Raw genomic sequence first — 22,817 nt, 5'->3', positions numbered from 1 at the left:
GCCCCTGCCTGGGAGCTTCAGTAGCAGCTACGTTTGTATACTGCAACGGCAGGAGAGCGGAGTCCTGAGCGGTAACTCCTTCAGGGAGTGAGTTTCCTCCTCTGCATAACTCCCATGAGCCAAGGAAGGATGGTGGCTCCATCTCCTCAGCACCTGCTGTGCTGCCACAGCACCAGAACAGAAGCAGCAGAGCCCTGAGGGTGGAACAGCTGCACCAGGCACACACTTAGGCCTGGCTCTGCTTCTGTGCTCTCAGCTGAGCAGCTCTGAGGGGATGGAGTGTTTAATCTGATTAGATACAGAGCAAGCTTCTGCCTTTCAGGTGAAGCCCGATTTGCTGCAGGAAACCAGACTGAAGACTGAAACCAGGTGAAGACTGTCTGCTGCACAAGTGCAGTCTGGGGCTGGGCCTGGCCCTTTCCAGTGCTATGCAGAACTGATTAGGCTCCCAGCCTTCCTGCAGAGAGCACAGGCTGAAGCTGTGTATCCCAGGTCTGAGCTCCAGCCATCTGCTTATGCTACTGCCTCCACATCAAAGCTGTGTCTCTTTGCACCTGGGCAAATGATAAAAAAATGAAAACAAACAGCTTTCCTTACCTTTAAGCTGGAATACCTGCCAACTAGGAACCTGTTCAAATTATGGTAAGTTTGAGACAGGCCCAGTTCTGAGTTACAACAAGTAACAAGTGGTTTGTTAATCAAGTGATGTTGTTTTGTATTACAACTTTCAAGTTGTGACTGATTCTTCATGATACAGCCAGCAGGCTCCTGTATATGCAGCATCTGGTGTACAGCATTTAGGAAATATTAAATTAAAGATAAAATACAAAATATTAAGGGATTGATTTATTGAAATATGAATAAATAACAAGGATAGTACAAGCCTACATTTATTTCAGGGAGAGGTTAACAATTAAACCTTTGGGAATGTCTGTCCCATCTCTAAGAGCTCGACCCCTACAAGTGACATGGTTCTGAGCTGTGGGAGGCACCCCAGGGTGGTTTGTCCTGGTAGAAGACATGCTGCTTCAGGAGGCTGGGGTTTCATGTGACCTTCAAGCTTGAGTGTCCTCCCTGTATGACTTCTATCCCTTAAGATAAGAAATCAGTCACTTTAGGAATTTTAAGCTCAGGCACAAAGGCTTCAGGTCCCAGCAGAACTTCCAGGATAAGCTTTGTTCAAACCTGAGTTTTCAGTACATCTCATGCCAAAACTTATGTCTGGCACATGAAACCATCTGTTTGTTACAGCAATCTTCAAAGAGGTTACAGCTATTTTATTTTTAAATTCAGCTTTACAATAAGAAAATCAGAAGAGGGGAAATGTAACTAAAAAAAAATTTTCACATAACTAAAAAACAAGATTAAAATTTATCTGGTAAAACCAACATTAAATTCTGTGATTACATTTTTATACAGTATAGTTTATATGAAAAATGTTTTCCAAACTATAAAATATTTTCAGGAAGGACCAAAAAAACTTTCCTTAAAAATTATTTGTAGGATGTAGTCCTGGTGGAAAATGGAAGCACATCAATAATGGTGAAATTTTTGAAGATTCAGAGCTTAATTATGGATTATGTTATGATATAATTCTTCATAGCAAACTGTAAGTTTTCTGTCAAATCTAATTCTAGTGCATTTGCATTTTCCAGAGATTTAGACAACTTATATATTAATTTATTTTAAAATTAAGTGTAAAGCATGCTTTTGTCAAGCAAACTTCACAAGGTTGTACCTCTATCTGTACATGGGTTAATAAATATTCTGTGGGGAAAAGAAAAATACAAGCTCCAAAATTAGCTGAAAAGGTTTTTTCTGATAGGAAGTAGAAGGATAAGAAAGACATACCAGAATTGATATGTATCATGATGTGACTTGGGGAAAATCCACAATACATTAAATCTTACTTTAATTTAACTGTCAACAGAAAACTTACAGTGCACTGAGCTTTTTAAAAGCTTAAAGCTAGACTTACTGAGCTATTTTCACCTAATTTTAAAGCACCTTGTGCCTAAACTATGCATTTCAGTTAAAATAACCTGTTATCAACAAGAATACAGTTATGAAAGTTAAAAAGATAAGGTGCAGCCTCTTTACGAGGATCCCTTGTACCACATGCTGTTTCCAAACTTATATTTGACAGTCCCCGTGTTATTAATGGCTCTAACTTTCAGGATATATACAAATTCCCAAATCTTTACAATTTTACAGGATAAGTGAAGGATTCAACTTCATTTCTTACCAATTTATATGGAAATTGCCCCACACTAGTTTAGCAGCAAAAGTAGCAAATTTAATTCCTCAGAGCTATATTGTATTTTTCCAGCAGCTTACAATGTACTGAATTTATACTTTTTTAGAGCTTTCACCTGGTAATATGTAATGCTGTGGAAAAACAGGCAGGGATCTTGAGATTGTAAAATTATTTCAATGTTAAAGTGACAGTTTTATGTATTTTTCATTTATTCTTTTACAGAGATGTTATTCTCTTCATCAACTGACATCAGCAAAGCCAGTAATTACTGAAGGCCCATCCACAAGCACATTCCAAAATAATCATTGTTCATATGGTGTTGAGGATGGAATTATTCGATTTGTTACCTAGGAGATGTGAATCATTCAAGTTTCAATAATATTAGTCCTTAAACATTTAGCTCAAAGGTAGTACAAAATATTACTGTAACATAAGGAAATCATCCCAAATTCTGAGATTCTATGAGAATTCAGCCTTCCTTTGGTTTCCAGGGCCATCTTCTCCTAGAAGTCCTTAAACATAGTCATGAATTCTCAGTTCAGTTTTCTAGAAGAGGAAACAAATAAATTAGTTTAATGTACCTTCACATATGAGGTGATTTTTCATTTGTCTAATTAGGTCACATGTGAAAGGTTTCCATTCCAATAAAACACAACAGGGCTTCAAGACACCCAAAAATTTGCCCTCTTACACCAAGGAGGAGAAAATTCACTAAGAATTTGGAGTTGCAGACGGAATTCCACAGAAAAATTCTTGACCCTGGGTCAGTGGTGTGCTGGCTCAGGCAGAGCAACACTTAAGAGCTGCTTTCCCCATAACTCCATAAAACTTAAAATTAGAGGGTTCCAAAACCATGAGCTGAACCTCGACAACTTTTACTATTATGAAAATATATTTCCATCTGTGTTTAGGACCCTTAGGATTCAGTTTTTCAAGCCTTGGTGAAGGCTCCAATATGAGTACCCAGATTTTCAGCATTAAGTTCCCCATAAAGGAATAGGGGACAGGTTAAGAGGTGCTGGGATGGAGCTGAGCTACCTCTGCCCAGGGACAAGAGCTAAACACAAAGCTCTTGGTTACAGGAGGCTGTTCCTCTACCAGTTACATGGGATTTGCTACACTGTGCAGAAGAGCTTAGAAGTCAAGGCTCCACAGCTGCAGCACAAGAGAACTTTGCATGGTAGCAGAGGCTCGTGGTTTCTGCTGCAGGGACAGTTCACATAATTTAACACTAAAAGTACACAGACAGGGTCAATGCAGGCACTGTGAACAGCTATTGCCTAAGAACTCGTGCACCTTGCCTAAGAGCACAAGCTGAAACTGGCCACAGGACAGGAGAAAAGGACACATTTTGCAATTCCATTTTCTCACTGAGTGTACTTGATCAGCTTCCTACGCTTTGTTAGAGGAGACAGAACTCCAGATAGAAACGTGCTGCAGAAGCACAGTCCTTAAATTCTGCCTGTGAGTAGACTTCAGAAATAGAGAGAAAAGCTCAAAAACACTGAAAATTCTTTCGTTGTTTCTGTTACTGAAGTTCATCTCAAAACAATACATGAAGGAGTAAACAAAACATGGGGCTATGCTATCTCTGTGTTTCACACCAACACTGGTATTACCACTGGTACAAATCCTGGTGTCCAAAATTCAAAAAGAATGTTGAAAAACAGAAGCATTTGGCAATGAACCACAAGAATCATTCTAAGACTGGAAAACAAATTTAAAATGAGATTTCATTTGCTCCATTTGTTTCATTTAAGCAAGAGATTATGAGATGACCTGGTGATAGCAAAAAAGTAACCATAAAAATACATTACAGGCTCTTTGTTAACTGCATAAAGATATAGGAAAATCCAACAGATGCAAACTGAAGCTGGTCAAATCCAAACTAAAAGCAATGTACCAGTGTTTATTCATCAAAGCACTGAATTACTAGGACAATATACTAGAAAAATTGCTGGAAAGGGTGCTTTCCTAAAAACTGATTTCTGTCTGAATCCGTGGCTGAATTGAGGGTGCTACAGAGGTTGGAACAGATGATCAAAAAAGATTTTCAAGAAGAAGCACACTGTTCAGAGAGAGGGAGAGAACACAGCCATGCAAGAGCAATTAGCAGAACACTGAAGTAATAGAAGCTTCAAGTAAAATACTTAAATAGTTTTGATTTAAAACACCCCAACTTTGTCCTTACTGACAAGGAAATTTCCATTGGCTAGTGCAAAGAATGAGCAAAATATGCATGACTGCCTGAAAGCTTTAGTACTGCAGTCTCTGGTTTCATCAGACAGTGCACAACACTGATGCGCTGACAGCTCTGAGCCAGGGGAGCTCCCTGGCAGATGTGCAGCTTTTGTGGGTGCTGTATTGTTTACAAAGCCATGGGCTGGGCCCAAAGAGCAATGATCAGTGACAGGAGTGTACTTGGAGGCCAGTAATTAGTGGTGAATGCCAGGGGTCCATACTGGGGCCAATCCTGTTTAACACCTTTAGCAAAGGCCTGGATGACAGGCAGAGTGCAGAGTGCACCCTCAGCAAAGCTGCAAATTACACAAAACGGGGAGTGGCTGATATGCCAGAGGGTGGTGCTGCCATCCAGAGGGACTACAGCTGGCTGGGAAAATGGGCTGATGGGAACATTATGAAATACAACAGGGAGAAGAGCTTAGTCTGGCACTGTTTGGAGAAACTACCCCAAGCATCAGTATGTGCCAGCTGGGAGACAGCTTGGCAGAAAAGGATCTTGGCATCCAACAGGGTGAAGGTGAACATTATCCCTTCCTCTCCATTCAGCACTGGAGAGGCCACACCAGGAGTGCTCTGTCTTCTGACTACAAGAGAGAAAGGACAAACTGGAGAGAGTCCAGAAAAGGGCCACAAAGACGATTAAAGGTCTGGAGCATTTCTGAGGAAACACTGGAACAGGTTGCCTAGGGAAGTGGTGGAGTTTCCCTCCTTGGAGATAATCAAAAGCTGCCTGTACACAGTCCTGGGCAACCAGCTTCTGAGTGTCCCTGGTGAGCAATGATGTTGGACCAGATGACCTGCAGAGCCTTCCTTCAACCTCAGCCACTCTATTTCTGTGATTCACCACAGGAGAGAAAACTATACCATGAAAACTAGCAAACATTAAAAAACTAGAGCAAATTCAGCTAATTCTCCAAAGATCCACACACATGCAAACTCTCTGCAGTCTGACAGAGGAAAAAGATGTAAAAGCCAGGAGCACACTAAGCTAACAGAACCAGGTGTGAGGCTGAAGTAAGCAGACAGTAACTAGAGAACACTCACTTGACCTTCTGATGGTTAGAGAGCTGAGAAGAGACAAGATCAGAGTACAACTGCCCTTCAGCTGAAGGAAGTCAAGGTAGATGTTATAAAAATATTATAGTAAGGTACTAGTAGATATAAAATATAGGTGACAGCACTCTACAAAGAATATGATGAAAAAAAAAAAATCTCATGGCACAAGGAGACTAGGAAGCCTAGAAGCAGTGAAAATGGTTCAAGAAAATACGAGGAGTCGGAGGATCAAAGAATGTTATGGAGAAGACACTTCCAAGCTATCCAGCCTCACCACTTGTGCATGCTTGAAATTATTTAACCTGCATCACATTTCAAAGATTTAACATAAATTGCCACATATAAAGCATACTACATATAAAGTCAAATTAACCAGTACTTTCTCATACTGACAAACTTTCAAGGCGAAGAATTTTCTGTCCTGTCTAAATAACATGATACTACCTATTGGTTTAAACAGGTGACACACAATGTATTTGTTCTATTGAATGCACATCTTTACCTTCGCTTTCTTTGGTGATACACATGTACCAACCACTGGGCAATAAATGGCCATACAATAGCAAAAGCTAGAATACCAGGAGAAATTTCAAAGGGCCACCATGATGGTTTCTATGGAAAACAGAAAAAAATTCCAGTGAGCAATGTGTGCACATAGTGAATACCACTGTGTACTTCATCAACTTCAAATGCTACAGTACCAAAGAAAATAATAGTAAGACGTAAGAAAATATTAATCTATGAAGTAATTTCCTCAAACAGATTATTTTTTATCTCCTAGTTAAGGAAGAGACAATATAAAAAGCACATACCAAGAGCTAGAGATGAAATATTCAAATTAATCTTTTTTCACAGTACACACTTTTTACATCATAAACCCAGTATTTTACCTTGACAGAGGAGGTGTGCTGGTAATTTGACTGTAGTGTTGCAGATTTTGCCTTTAAATACAAAAAAAAAGGCTTTTAAGTATAAAATAAGGAAAATGCAATTAAAATTTTTCTTCTTCACAAGACATGAATATGAGGTTTTTTATCTTGTGATGTCTTTGCAATCTGCATATATCACAGTTTAATGCACAGAACCACCCCCATGTGACCCCACATAGCTGCTAAATTACCTCTCATGTTTCCACTACTCTTTATAGTAATTTTATCACTTCTCTGTGTCATACAAAATGAATTAGTGTCACTTACTGGACCTCTTTACAGTTTTTGAAGGCTCCCCTGCTCAATTTGTCATTGCAACTTTCTCAGCTCTGGTCTATTCCCAGTTCCAACCCAGAGCAGAAATCGCAACAGCTTAATTTGACTGTTTGCATGTCTCAACACCAGTCTATACTGAGGTCAAAAACACTGTTTTAGTTTGCCCCAGGCACGTCTAACAACATAAAGGAAAGAGAACACTCCATTCCATGTCTTCCAGGCAATAGTGAAAATGGAAATATCAGAATCTTTTCAAGATACACTGTTCCCATACACTATTGTGATGCTTCCACAGAAGCAAAGCATCTGGTTTTCTAGGTCTTTCTTAATTTAGGTAAAAATGAAACAGAAGCTTCTGTTTCTCCTTAGGTAAGGACAGCAAGCACAGCATGAGCTGCTGTGGGAAAGAATCTTTTACTACTTATATTGCTCAGGCAGAGATAGAAAATCAATCTGTATTTAACCAAACATTAGATTCTTGAATATCTGTGATGCAGCAAAAGTATGGTTTTAATAAATTCTTTTCTATGGCTGCATTAGATTTGCAGTATGTGCATCCCATAGGATATTACTTGTACATCTTGCTCATTCTCATGCAGATCAAAATATATAAGCAAGTCAAACAAAACCAAACATTTTCAGGTTGCTGGTTAACCTATATTCACAACATGTTCTACTGAAACAGAAAGAAAAAAGAAACAGTGTATCAATAACATCTACACTTGCTTAAGAGTTCTATTGGCTGGATGAGGACGTGATGTACAATTCCAATAAAACTGGATTACTTCCCAAGGAAATAAAGCTATGAACAATCAACTCTTTTGCTATCTGAAAAATAGAGTCTGGAGTTCTGCCTGTGAACATTTACCATCTGAAAGATAATTTCTCACTTTCTCTGAAAATGCTCTGAATTCTCTGGGATCATGCACTACTAACATTAACTGTGGAATCTCCATAAGAGCCCATGTAATGTGTATCAATAACTATGGCTAAGATCAGCCTGATCAGAAATCAATTAACATATGGTTAGTTTCTATGCTAAAAAATGCATATTTTTGCTTACATGTATCAAAGTTACAAATTGTACTCCTAAGAGTAGGTACCAATAAGAAATTTTAAGTTGGACTCAACTACAGAATGTGACTGAAATGTCTTTACAGTTTAAGAAATTATTGTCAAAAATTTTAATCTGAAAAAGCACAAAAATATCCAAGGACATTTAATAACAGGTGATCAAGTAACTCCAAAGAATATTACCTGTGATGCTGCAACAGCCTCCAGCATATGCAGCCTCTGCAGGACATTCTGCATGTCCTCCTGCAGCCGCATCAGCACCACTGCAATCTGCTCATTGAGGCTTCCCTGGGGGCCTCTGTCAGAGCCCCAGCGCTCGCCATCCCCTCCACTGCCCATCTGGCCACCCTGGGAACCATCTCCTAAAGGCTGAAGTCTATGCCCTGTTGTGAGGGAGGAAAAACAGAAACACAGAATGGGCTACAGCTCTACTGAAAATGTTTAACAGCTCCGTTTTCTTCCTCAGTTTTCACCCAGGACTGTGGTACTCCTCGTCACAGGCTATATTCAGACTGCAGCACTGTGAGGTCACTGAAAAGTCATCTGAGATGTTTCCCTACAGCCTTAGTGTGACAGTATCATTCAAATTCCTAGAACTGAAAGAACATTTATAAAAAGCTATTAACACACAACCAGTCAAGTTCAGCAGTAAATTCTGCCCTAGCAAAAAGTAAGATCTGTCTTAGTATGTGTTTTAAGTTTGGCAAAGTCTCCAGCTAGAAAACAAAGATCACTGGAATACAGTGATGAGAAAAGGTAATTGTTTGAAATCCACAATACTCCCTTAAACTAGATACAACTACCACTAACTAGCCTGTCATGTTTCTGGCTGTAAGTAGCAAACTTAAATAAAACAGAAAGAGTAGAAGGGATAGTTAACTATATTATGTTCTTTATAATAGTTTCCAACATAAACATTTTATTTAGATTTTCTTTTTAATTTTTCCATCTGATTACTTATAGGTGCTATATAAAAAAGATGCTATATATAGATAAAACAGTTTCTCCCTTTTTTTGGTTTTACAAGAAAAACTGATTTTATCCTTGACTTTACAGATCATACCATTGGAATATGGTGTTGCTCATAGGTGACACTATTAGAAGTGTTATGGTATTTCAAAGCACAGAGGTCCAACATAAAATGAACATCTGGGCTATTACGTGATTAAGAACCATTAATTTTTAAAAATCATAATGGATAATATCAGAATAACTCAAAGGTGTGGATAACATTCCAATTATATACAAAACAATATGTCATTGGTATCTTTCCATGGCATTCCATGATTTCAGATAAACCACAGAGATATAAATGAGTATGTATTTAACAATAAGTATGTAACTTCTAAAGAAGCTCCTCTCAGACACAGACTGGTCTTGAGGATTGCATTTCCAAAAACCCAAGTGCCATAAGCAGCAGCTGGAGTATAAGTTACTCACTGTAATAGGCATTTTGTTACCTATTTCTATTGTGAAGAGCAGCAGCATTATACACATGACTGTCCCACTGGACAGTGCTGACAGGTGATTCTCGGACACCAGTAGTTTATGGTAGTGAAAAGAGTGGGAAACAAATGCAGGGTCACAGTACCTCTCCCTCTTCTGACACTGTAGAAATCTGCTTTTTCTCCACCTTTTTTCTCCTTGTGAGGACCCCCATTACTGGCTTTGCCATCTTCTCCTCCGCATTTGACTTCACCTTGTTCTTCAGCTACTCCCTCTCCAGAATTTCCAGGTTGGAGATTCCCATAAGTCATGCAAGTGCGCCTTGGAAAATCCGTATTTTCTAACAGAAGACTGTGATCTACATCCAAGAAATGGGATGAATGCTTTAAAGATCCTTTAGCTGATGTGATGATCTCCAAGGGCTACAAATTAACATTAGCAAGTAAGTAAATTCTGTAAAATATGACAGCTAAACATTAAAAAGGAAAAGAAGATCATCTTTACTTTCACATTAAGAAAATACTTTGCCCGGAATTAAGACTTCTTTTAAGGGGAGCAGTTGTTTTCCTGTAGAATATACTTAATATTGTCTAAATGTTATTTCCAGATTGAGAAAGCATTTCAGGCAAATCTCAAAACAGTGATACCACAGGAATTTCTTTAGACATTTCCAACATACACTAATACTCAATAATTACTAAAATAGAACATTAATGTCTAAAACCATTCCATTTTCCCCTGTAAAACTGGCTTTGATTCCTAGATAGTGAAACAGTCTCTTCCCTTGAACTTGGGAGCCATGGTCAGAAGGCCCATGGTGTCAGCAGCCCTGGGCAGGCAATGTCTGCACTCAGAGCAAAGCAGCTTATCATCAGCCTGCTCCAAACAGCTTGGCTGCACGTGCACCTCACACCAAACAAAGGGAAAGCAGAGTATTCTATCGACTTCTCACTCCAAACTGGTGGTACTGCAGGAAGACAGTAAAAAAGGGTGGCACAGGTGCTCCTCAGGTTGTGCACTGGGGCTGTCTTGGTGGGTGGTTCAATCAGCCCTTGGCACAGGGCAGGCCCTTGCACAAGGATACCTTAAAGCAGACTGGGGACCTCAGTCAGCTTTTTTCATGGAGAAGTCAAAATAACCAAAAGGAGGGGCAGTGAAATGGAAACTGTTGCCCAAATTTGTACTGGATCATCAGAACTGAAGAGCAGACTGCTGGCTACATCTTTTCCAAGAAACAGCAGTATTTATTTTTTTAAGTGAACCTCTTCTAGTTTGAACTGATTGACCTGTATCTTTCTTTACATATACCTAAACATTTGTTACTTTGTGCAAAACTACAACTTTCCTCATGCAGGTTGGGAAACTCTGACAAACTATCCACCCACTTCAATTAAAGAATCTCAAACAAGCTTGAACAATACATAAGGTTGGGCAATCAGCTAGATAAGACAGCTTGCAGCACTTCTATCAAATTACATTTACCAATATGCTTCATTACTGGGCAGAATTTTGATATGTTAAAAAAGCCAGACAAGAGAATGATGCAATGTTTGAGTGCTTCTGGCCTTTCTGATCCCAGACACCATTCACACATTTCTCTCCAGAATCAGTAAATGAGCTCTCTGAGTACAACCTACAAAGCCCACACTTAACCTGGGCCTCTGAAGGAGGTCTAGGCCAAAAAGCCAGCAAAGATTACAGTTATGAGTAGTAATCAGCAGGAGCACAAATCCAGTCAAAACAATGGCAGCACAATTGGTGCTCACCTTTTATAGGGAAGTGAGAGGTGTACATTATGACTGCAGAGAACACAAGAGAACACAGAAATCTTTGTAATCCCACACTTTTAAAGACCTAGGCCACTTGCAGGCACTGGCCTACAGGTCACCTGCTGACACTTATTCTTTATTTATTCTAAGAAACAAATGCAGAAGTCATGAGGCCAGAAAAAAGGCAAGCAAAAAGTGAATTGTTACAAAGAGACTTTCCATTTGTTAAAAATATCTGAATTTTGATCCCTACATGTTACGAGACCCTACATTAATTTGTGGACACAGACCTTAGTTTCTTTGTACTGTTTCTCCTTTTTTTGACAATTGTTTCTTTGTACTGTTGTTTTTGAAGCTTTTTCCATACATAAATTCTCTGAGGGCTTCAAGGCTTTTAGATTAGCAGTAACCAAGTCATAAAAAATGCTGGCAATGAAAGGAACAAACCCCTCTAGTTCAAACAGAAGAAGCATGCATGAGCCACATCATTCACATCTGCATACCCATGTTCACTTGATTGAGAGGAACCTCTTAAAAAGTAAGCAGCATACCAGCTTCAAAATACACCCAGCAATACTGAACCCCTACCTCTTCTAGTCCAAGCTGCTCCATAGAGTCACAATAAACTTCACTGTCTGAATCACTGGTTAAGTGCTGAGCTGCTGAGATCTCTTCAGTATTCTCTTCACTTGTACCTGCAGGGAAAGAGGGATAACACACATGGTTTTAAATGTGAGCCAGTTGAGCCAACCCTGACAAAGACTAGAGCAATGAGTTAAAACATGTAGGTGAACATCAATTCATGACCCTTCCAACTACAACTGTCATGCTAAACTTGGATTCTGAATAAAGGTGTTCTATTAATTTAGGAATTTAGAAAATCTTTACTAGTGGGAAAAGTATACTTCATAATTTTAATTTTGCTTTTTTGCATTATGCTCTCCTTCCTAAGTTCAGTATGAAGCAGTTTTGCCTAAAGTTATGTTAGTATTAAAAATATATATTCAGATCCCAGTTTCAATGAACTGGCATTTATAAAATGTTCAGCTTTTCAGAATGATAAATCAGGTATCAGTGATTTTTGTTTAACTACAAATTCACTTTCAAAGGCAAATAGCATCTGCACAGGTAGCATAATGATGTTACAAGAAAACACTTCTATTTCTGGGGTTTAGGCTTCTGTTGTCTCTGAATTCCTCTCTCTTTCTGTAAGAGATACTAAAAAAAAGTCTTATTTTTAACTGGAATTAATTAATTTGTTTTAGTATTCTGTCTTCAGATTTCTGCAACTGAAAGATACTATTGCTAGTCTCTGAAACCTGGGATTAAGTTTTCAATAAAAGAACATTTTCCATGAAAAACATGTGCAAATGAAAACATGGTCTTGGAAGGACAATACCTTGGTGAGCAGCGTTCTGAGCTATTTCTAGGCTTGGCTCCATTTTATTTGTTTCTTCCTCTGGGTTCAAGCCATTCAAGGCAGATTTGGACTGGATGCCATTCTGCATATCTGGGATAAATCTGTCTTTGTAACAGCCATTACTAACAATACCTTCCAAATCCTTAGCAGCTGCTGATTCAGGTTTCACATTCTTATAATCTGTAAAAGAAAAGAAAACTTTGCAAAGAGAAAGCTCTATACGTAATAGCTCCAACCATATTTTTTCAAGCAGCTAGCTTACTAATGGACTGTATGTGTAATGTATCTACGGAACAAAAAATGCTCCTATATTCCAATTTGTATGGATTGTTCTGTTCTTGTAAAAAGGACAAAGAGCAGATACTTAAAACATAAGTAAGTAAATCCAAAGTAGGTGTCTCTTCTAAATTAAAATAATCCTAATGTCCTTGGAGGACATGTGTATAGAATTCTAAATATGTTATTTCATTTGGGTTTCACTAGATGCTGTTATTTCAGCACCCAGTTCTTTATGGATCCTCTAAATAAATCTTACTTGAAGGTCTGTTTTATTTTCTCTGAAAAAAAACCAGTGATTTTCAATTCTACTCTTACAGGCCATGTAGTCAATCATAGCTCTTACAAAAAAGCACTGGCAACAAAACCCAAAACAATGCAGGGTATAGATATTTAGAAAACCTTTTCACTGAACTTGCTAGGCAAGTCAAAGATCATATGGCATAGCTTGCAAATTTGTATTCTTTTTAATTCTTTCAGCCTAGGTTGAAACACAGGCATCTTTCACAATATGCACTCACATGTATTTCCATCTAATTCCCCTGAAAAAGTATTCATGCTACGTTGGTGTTTTCTACCACTTAGGTGGCTAGGAACAACTCAGGGACACACACTGGTCCAGAAAACTTACCCTTTCCATTCATCTGCACTTCTTTTTCTTCCTCTTCACGAAGCCCTTCTTCTTCTGATTCGGCTCCACTATCGCTGCTTTCAGCTTTTCCATTTACAGCTTTTATATTTGGAGTGGAATTCATAACATTACTAAGGCCTAAGAAAAAAAGGAAAGAATAAAAGATTTATTTTAAAGGAAACAAACATACACCACCACTACCACCCCCAAAAATATCAGTCACAGTTCTACAAAAGTAGGTCTATATTAGAAGATGTACCAAATAATGGCAGCTTATTTCTGTAAACTCTTAATTAATTGGTTTAATGTTTCTCTTTTGTGGCCCATCACTGGGTGCCTGAATGCTGGTGCAGATATTCTCAATGACTCTGAGGCAGCCCCCAGGGAAGAGACTGCAGCCACTTTCAGAAGGAGTCTCAGACCAAGCCAATTACTGTATTTAGGTTACAGCTGCAGCTGGGACTGATGCAGCCATGTTCTTTTAAACCCAGAAATTACTGTTTTAACAGAATTTCCCTTTTGAGCTGAAATGCTTCAAACCTGCTCACAGTTCAGAGGCAAATCTTGAAACATTGTATTCAATTATGTGAGCAAAAGAATTCTGAAAAAGGTAAATACAATATTCCACACATCTTCTGCTGTAATTTAGGCAGATGCAAAATATGATAAGATGACTCACATTTATACAGATCTTTACCTAACAAATGACACAGGGAAATAAATTCCCTGGTTTCAGTGAAAAAGCTGATGAAATTAATATATACACTGAGTATTTTTCCCTAAATATTTAAATAAACAAATATTGAAATAGACAAAGTAACTACCAAATCCTTGTTTTCCACATCTTTGATCACTCCAAGGATCACAATTTACTGTAACTCTACAAAAAACTGAAAGATTCTTTAAAAATATGAAGTATATAAAGGACAATTCTACCATCTCCTGTAAAAAAAGTTATGATCAAATACATCCTGATGCTAATTTAAGCCTCCTATGTTAGGACAGAGTACAAAAGTACAGAGGGGACAGTTTCTGTGAGACACTTGCACAGATTACATGTTGGCTCCAAGGCTGAAATCTGACTGTTTTAACTGTCACCACAGCATTTCATTTGCATAATTTCTATGTTCCCTTGTCAGAACCTTGAAAGATTTATTCTCACATTTAGGATTAAGCTGCGAAATAATATCCAATTACACTGGAGTTGCCAAACCAGCTTCACTACTTTCTCTGCTGCATGGTAATTTAAAGCTAAGGTTTTTATCTACTTTAACCTTCCAATGAAGAGCCCTCCCACATTTCTCTAGTTTCCAAGCTTATCCACAGCACTTTAAAAAAAGAAATAAAAGGTAAAATAACTTATTGTATAGTAACAATGAATATGTGAAATATTAAGTTCACCTTAGTTTTATTGCAAGGTAATGTTTCTGTGGGCACCATGCATCACTGCTTTGGATTGATTTAATCCATCTCTTTATTTGAAGATTAAAATATCCCTACATTATTGTAAAATGTGATTTGGAAAAGCAATTTTCTATCTTGTACACCACAAGAATATAAGCACCTGCTCATTTTCTCCTCATAGAAGGTCACTACTTATTTGCACGGAAATTTGCTTCACAAAAGAGAAATCCCAACATAACCCATCAATCCCATATTTTTTTTCTCACAAGTGTGTTTCATGAATTGTGAATCCCAGTTCTCAGGATGTTTTTCTGAGAAGCAGCAGCATAAGAAGGATAAGGTTCACAGCATGAGCATTAGGCACAAACACAGCCCCCTTGGCACCGTAAGTCAAGGTTCCCTTTAACGTCAGCCTTCCCTTTAACAACACGGGGGTGGGGACACAATCATCCATGTGTCCTACCCCGCCGTGGGAGTAAACAGGAAAGACAAGACCAGGAGGAACACTGAGCTGTGAAGTGGAATTAAAACTGTAAAGCTCCTCATCCTACCAAAGATACTGCAAAAAGCCCCGGCTACACCATAAGGCTTTTCCTAAGATTTACTTACTTTCTTTTTGAAAGGAATGTTTCAAAACATTCAATATTGTTCTTTCTTCACTTACTTGCAGTAAAGAGATTATTCATTTGGGGAAACTTCTAAGTGAACTTACACATACATTTAAATTAAGAGGAGGAACTGAAAGAATGTATCAGCAGTTACAGATTTATGGTATCATATCACAGGACACCTGAATAACTGAAATCCATCAGGATCGTATTTCTTTCACTAAGTCATTCTTAGCAACAGTGCTCCCAAAGACCATAAAGAGGCATTGCTTTGATGCACACTCTAAGAACACAACCCTGTACAGATTTTGGACACCTGAAATGCCAGGCCTAATTGTGTGCTTTTCCTCAGAACCCTTACACTACTATCCTCATCAGGTCCATCCCCAGTTGCTTTTACTACACAGTAAACCCACGGTTGGCTTCCATTCTCGTCGCTCTCAGTATCTGCTAAGAGAACCAGTATCTGCTGGTTCCTTGATACGATGGTCAATCAATCATCAACTTAATCCTGGGGATGACAGGTTTACAGACTAAGCAGAGCCAGCTAGCAGTGACTTCCACATCCCCTGCCAGTAGGTTAATGGCTGTTCCCTGGGGAATGTATATTCTCAGTGTGAATGACACAAGTTAAGCAAGCTTTGGAAACCTTACTTGGCTTGTGCTAATCCCACCCAGCCACCCTTCAACCTTTTATTTCATCTGCTCACTTCAACTGCATGCAAAATGTTAGAAGCTTTTTCTGTTGCCCTACTTTAGATACTGTAGAATTCCTCTTAGTTTATTATTTTCATCTCACTATGTACAACATCAAACTGAGAGATTTGTGACAATTTTTTAATTAAAGCTGTACTGCTTTTTAGCCATAGAAGGGATTGTATTCTGTAAAAGCCTGGGGTGTGAGTTTGGGGTTTTTAATGCTAAATAGTAGGAGCCGTATAACAGTAACAACTTGAAATAGAAAGACTTGACCAAAAAAAAAAAAAAAAAAAAAAAGGCAAGACAGAAAGGATGTGAAGAACAAAGATGCAGCTTCTCTACAAACTTTTCACCAGATGTTTATTTTCTAGTATCAGCTCTATTAAGGGATTTTCTACAAACCATTCTAAATATATTTCTTTAAAGGCATCACTACAATTATCCTCAATGACCTTCATAATGGGGCTAAGTTTCTCAAAAGTAAGTATGCAGATTTTAACTCTTCACATATTTTGAGGCTGTTTTTGTTACCCAGATGGGAGTTCAGAGCTTAAATGCCTCTGTAGATCTGTCCCAGCTTGAAGGTCATTTGACAAAGAGAACCTTGCCTAGCAGGTTTTTCTCAAATGCCTTGTATTTTTATTTTATCAACAGCTGTGTAATTCTTATACAAAATTAACATGCACTGCTGGAGCTGTACTGATGGTTAGCCCAGTGCACCACAGTACAAGTTCCACAGCCTCTCACATGCCTTGAAGGAGCCAGTCTGCAACAGCACATGAAATGTGATAAAACATTTAGCTAGCTGTGCACACCCTCAGTTTTTAATAAAAAGTATATGCTTTCGTGAAATACCATAACTTTATTATCTGCTTAATAGCAATAAATTCTTAACCACTAGAAGATTATTTCCATGACCTACACTTGTATCACCTTGTGTAGAGATCTCCTGCACACCTCTGTTTATGTTAAGTGTCGAGTCTATATGCTGTACAAAGTTGTTTTCATCATCAGGTAACTGTAATTATTTTCTAGCCATCACCCCTTGATGTTTCATGCTTGTTACTGATCCAAGTAGGCTCCCTACTTCAATTCCAAGTTTGTGCAACCATGTTCTGCCATTTCCAATACACTTGGTTACACAAATCCCCACCTCATTTTGAAACTCATGTACCAAATACTGCAAGGAGTGGTGCCTGCATGAAACACAAGGGGTACATGCAAGCATCTGGGAGCAATAAGCTCTTCAGCTAGAACAAGAGTTTTCCTTGCATTATTTTTAATATAGGACACTGTATTAAAAAGATATCTACATCACTATATTAAAAAGATATTTTCTTCTTTGCAAAGAAAATTTCTAAGGGCCCAGGCTGCTCTGTAACATGTTCTACACTAGTCAAACAAGCAGCTATCACAAAAATATTTTAGAAGAGTCTGTCAGAAATACAGACTGAAAAATCTAAGTGTCTTTAACTACCATGGTTTTATTTCTTTTAAATTTAAGTGCATTAAGTGCAAGTTCTCTGACAAATGTACACCCTAAGCACACATACTTGGGCAGCCACATCTTCCTCTATATAGTTTTCCTTTTTATTAGTCTAGTTTAGTCCTCCTAAACTTTACTATAACAGAAAAAAACTCTCCTCATTTTTATTTTTCTTTTAATATACTCCAAAAGACTACAGCCTTGTTTTGTCAGCACTCCTCTCTCTGCTAATGTGCTTTTCAAGCTGTTACACTCCAAGAGATGCCTCTGTATTTAATTTTAAAAAATTAAATCAACAATACTCACATCTTTATTTACCATTAATAAACATTCAAACAATAGTCTGTGGATAAGAACAAACACAGAAAACAGCAACTTCTCAGACATTCATATTAACTTGCAAGTACAGTATTTAGGATTACTGACTAGTCATCCCAAACCTTTACACTTTTCCATATCTAAGGAGTTTCTCATCTCCGTCCATATTGTCAGTACCTTTTCCCAAGGATTTTCAGAGTATGTGCCATATAAACAAGGATACCAAGTTTTGGGATTGACTTGGATACATTTCCCTCCTCCCTGATGCTCCTCAGCCTTCTGCAGCAGAGACAACGTGCCTGGGATTTCCTGGCAGAGAGAAGCCCAGGCAGAACAGCAGCTGCTCCACAGCATTCCCAGCACTGGCAGGTAGCTCCACAAAGGCCCGCAGGTGTCCAGGGCCACCAGGCACACACAGCTCGGACACACGGCACGTGTGCAGCAAGAGCAGGGTCCAGGCTTTGCCCGCTTGCTGCCAGCGCCTCGGCCAACGTGCGAGAATGAACATGAAGAACAGCTGCTTCTTAGACGTTGTCACTTGAAAGCACAGTAACATCATTCCAGGATCCAGGATGTCCCCAAGCCTGGTACTACTTCCCTCTGGGAGCAGCAAAACTTGCTAAGCTCTTTTCTGTGCAGAAGAGATAAAGTCGTCATCTGGAACTTTCACTTTGCATGACAACTAGGAAGGAGCATTATTACACCCTTGAGTTTTGTCCCAGAAAATACAAAATGTGAGCACAGTGAACTCAGAACCCTATAAAGAAAACAGAATTATGCTTGAAAACAACACAAGGCCACATAGCCGAGTTGCACATTGTAGCAATCAAAAATTGTTTTGCCCTGTACCAGAAAACAAACAAAAATGAAATAACATTAATTTCATATTCTGTTGTCTGCTCCAAGCCTACCATCTGAACTGCCTTTTACAAAGCCCATAGCAAACACGGCCTCTGAGGTAAAACAAATGGCTTTTCCATGCATCTTAAAGGCTATAATTTTTTTTTTTTTTTTTTTTTTTTTCTACACAAAGTTAAACATGAAACACACCAGTCTGTGTCCACTGGGTACTTTTCTGACAGCAGTCAAGATATGACTACTTGTATTTGTCCTTCCCCAGCCTCCCACACCTCCATCCACTGCTTCTTTGTAGCTTTTCTTTGCAGAACAGAGCTCTGAGAAATACAGACAGATTCCAGTTCTTTCATCACAAGATCTTAACTACAATAAGACAGCTAAAATATAAGATGCCAGAATTTTCTGGCAAGCGGGTACATCTCCTAAATTATGAAACCTGAAGAGCTTTGGCAATTACTTTCCCTTTTGTATGGAAATCTTGTCTGGCTGGAAGAAAAAAATCCAAGTTCAACAACCAATTATGCACCAAAACTGTTACTGTTGACTCAACACAGCATAAATCACAATACAGACAGGCTTTTCTTTCCATGGAAGAAAATGTCTCACAGCTCCCTCCACTTACAAAGAAATAATTTTTAATCTTACATTTTCCCATTTGGATACTTTGCTGCTCATTTTCTGATCACTCTGTATGGAGAGGGGAGCAGTTTAATACTCAGGCTTAGAGCTGCACTGATGCTCTGCCCTGTTTCCAGCACTGTTAGACAGCACCCAATAAAGCCATCAGCTTGAAGTTGGGTTCATAGAGGAGGCTGAGATTTGGTGTGTAAAGTGTGAAGCAGATATAGATTGCAACAGGACAAGCCATGTCTTGTTGAGTCACTGATTCCACATCTCACTGAGACTCTCCACTGACTGGCACTTGCTGGCCCAGCCCTTAATCTTCTGTAATAATCCCATCCTGCAGCAAATACTGGAGAAAATGTCCTAGACACTTCTGAAGGCTGAACTACTGAGATTTTGACAAAAGGTGTTTGCATAGTAAGTTTCATGCTAGCCTTTCTGAATATCATTTGTAACCTTGATTATACCTGTTAATTTATAACTGGAAAATATAAGGGGAGAAAAGTTTGAAGTATGGGATTTTAAAAACCTCACTCACCCACAAACCCAGCAGCTCCTCCTGCCTCAATGCAACTCCTCATTGTGGTGCAGCCACTAATAGAACCTACTAAAGCACTGCTGTTCAAAGCAACACAGATTTTAGCTCTTTTCCCCTTCTTAAGAATGACTAAGAAGATTCATCAACACTGAGTTCTGTAAAAATCCTAGTGAAGAAAGGTGGAAGGAAGGGAAGGAAATCTGTTAAGCAAGTATCCTTGCAGTCAAAGAGCCATGAAAAAGTGAGCTTATGAAACAGAGGGTGTTTCAGAGCAAAGGCTCACACACGAGCAGAAAGAGCCACCAAATGCCCCACTAGAAAGCAAAGATACTGAAAATAACCTCAGAAGGTCTTTGAGAAAACAGAACTATTTGAACAGATAAACTACTTATACTCCATCTGAAGAAACACCTAAAGAAGAGTTGGAAAAGATACTGTATTTTACTGAAAAATAGTAATTAGGAACAGGCTCACTTTTTTCAAAGCTGATCCTGTGCTAACTACTGCCTTTGAAATACAAATGGTTACACGTATTTGCTCTAAAAGCACACAGACCTCAGTGAGTATTGCATTCTAAACTTAGCTCCCATATCGAGTGCAAGAAGATCCCAGGCAAATTGTTAAACAGCTGTGTCTGCCTGTGAGCTGGACCAGTTCTGCCATTCACACAAGAAGTGCCCTGCATGGGTTCCTCCTTAACAGCCTGTGCTGCCATCAGCACTGCCCCAAACCAGCATATGCAGCATACACAGCACCTTGCTTCAGCAGACCCTCATCTGGTGCAACTGCAACACAGCTGGGAGAAAAGCTTTTTGGAGAGAAACGGTCCTTAGGAAGCCATGGCACAAGAGTATAATGATGAAACTACTTACAGTCTCTGCAGTACGTAACTTTTTGTTACTGGAGGCAACATTTGGTTTTCACAATGGTTTACTAACACCACTACTACTCAGCATGCAGGCAAAGGATCATCCTTATTTGGTAGGATTTTAGAACAAATTAAATGCCCTTTCACAAAGCAAAAAGATCATACAGAAAAATTCTACTGAACAACTTGTAAACAATTCCAGATATTTTGCTTAGTTGCTCAGATTCCTTAACTTAGTGTGGGAGTCTGTCAGATAGTGATTTCCTTGCCCCCCTTTTAGATTTACTCTCATTCTGAAAAAAAAAATCCACAAACATTGTCAGGAAAGAATTCTGAAGAATGACTGGTTCTGAAACTCTCAGTATCTTCCACCCCATATCAGATCACTAGGTGCCAATCCTAGCCCATCTTTGGTTTCTTCAGCCGTTTTAAAACAAGAAAACTTGAAGCCCATTCTAAAAAAATCACATTTACTGAGCAATGCTGTTGTGAAGCTTCTTTGCCTTTTTAACACTGATTTAGACATCAGATTTCTTGTGCATTTATTAGCAAGTTCAAAAAAGTTAAAATGCTACTCTTCTAAAGAACCTATCCACCTGATGTGTCCCTCTACTCTTCCAGCAGCTACAAACAAGAGTCTTTCTATTATGCTGCAAGAGTTACCTCTTCCCTTCTGCAGTGCTATGTCAGCTAAGAGCCCACTTTCTTTTTTGATGTCCAGTATATCACGTACCCAAAAATAATTTGTCAATGACTTTGTCTGTAAAGAAGCACTTCATACCTGTCAGACACTACTGACACAGCTTTCCAGAGAAGTCAAGCTTCTTACACAGCTGCAGGGTGACCTTTTGAAACGCCACCCAGTTTATGTGCTTTCAAAATAACTCTTAGATTTGCTCAGTCTAGTCTTTATTTTTCTTTCTTTACCATCACATTCAAGTCTGGATACTTGTAACCCATGCATCTTGTTTCCTAGTAGATGCTACAAGTCATTTATTTCAATGACTTGTATGGCATATCAGACTTCTGTATTCTTTATTAAGGACCCACAGACTCTATTGATTCAGAAAGGCAATATTTCAATGGTTTGTATTCAACATTTTCAAATAAACCACAAAGACTAGACATGCAATTACACTTTTTTTTGTTGAGGCAAATCTGCTAGAGACAATACACAAGCCATAACTGATGTACACTGAGTTTACAGACAATTCTCTTCCACTGATTCAAGAAACTGTTGATTTTGGGGCAGTGGCATACAATTCCTAAGCAATTAGATAATGATCTGCATACAGATTAAAGTTTGATGGAAGAATGGAAGGCAAACTCAAAACAGAATGGACCAGAAAATGGGGGTACAATATGAAGCAAGGTAGTCAAGAGAAGCATCCAGGTTTTCAGAACATACAAATTGCCTGCCCCTGGAAAACATACCTTCTACAACAGAACTTACAGACTGTAGGGGTTTGGGGGTGAGGAAAGAAACAATACTGGATAAACTCACACAACCAAAATATAACCGTGTGTCAATTTTTAACAGTATGGTCACCAGTGTCTACATCATCTCAGACAGACTTTAGACCCATCAGTTATATTCTTTAGTGGGCATCTGAAAGACTGAAGATCTGAAGGTAATCATGCTTCTAGACTTCTGCAAAATGTTTTGATATCTGTACTGTAAACAACAATAATTATTTCCAGCTTCGCTCTTAATCAGGGAACTGGTAAGAGCACCAAAGAAAGGGCTTCAAAACCTTAAGGGCAATGGTAACATACAAGGGACTTTGTGAAAACCTGTCCTAATTTATTACAGCATAATCAGATGTTACACCTGTAAGTGGTATGAATGATGACATATCACCAGAATTGTTGCAACCATGACAGAACAAGGTGAAGCTGAAATCTGCTGTTCTGTTTAACTTACACTGCCTTATACTTAAACTGCCTCTTAAAAAAATAACTATGCTAGATTTGTTATGAAAACAGGTACAGTTTAACTTCCACGATTCTCTATGTATCTACACAAGTCATTTTTT

The 22,817-nt window shown here is 38.7% G+C and overlaps 1 protein-coding gene across 2 annotated transcripts in view; it reads right to left on the bottom strand.

Annotated features, from left to right (window-relative positions):
* Positions 1–831: 831 nt before the first annotated feature.
* ACBD5 (acyl-CoA binding domain containing 5) overlaps positions 832–22,817 on the bottom strand; it is a 29,819-nt gene continuing 7,833 nt past the window's right edge. For both annotated transcript variants that reach the window (XM_021543044.3, XM_021543046.3), the window contains 8 exons: positions 13,379–13,516; positions 12,451–12,651; positions 11,640–11,746; positions 9,428–9,704; positions 8,020–8,219; positions 6,448–6,498; positions 6,060–6,169; positions 832–2,803 (listed from right to left, as the gene is read on the bottom strand). In XM_021543044.3, the coding sequence (XP_021398719.2) occupies positions 2,791–2,803; positions 6,060–6,169; positions 6,448–6,498; positions 8,020–8,219; positions 9,428–9,704; positions 11,640–11,746; positions 12,451–12,651; positions 13,379–13,516 (1,097 nt within the window). In that variant the 3' untranslated portion in view covers positions 832–2,790. The remainder of the gene's footprint in view (positions 2,804–6,059; positions 6,170–6,447; positions 6,499–8,019; positions 8,220–9,427; positions 9,705–11,639; positions 11,747–12,450; positions 12,652–13,378; positions 13,517–22,817) is intronic.

Source organism: Lonchura striata, chromosome 1 (genome assembly GCF_046129695.1).
Source record: "Lonchura striata isolate bLonStr1 chromosome 1, bLonStr1.mat, whole genome shotgun sequence".
NCBI classification, from domain to species: domain Eukaryota; kingdom Metazoa; phylum Chordata; class Aves; order Passeriformes; family Estrildidae; genus Lonchura; species Lonchura striata.
The sequence above is the reverse complement of the archived record's forward strand: the minus strand, read 5'-3'. Positions and strand labels throughout refer to the sequence as shown.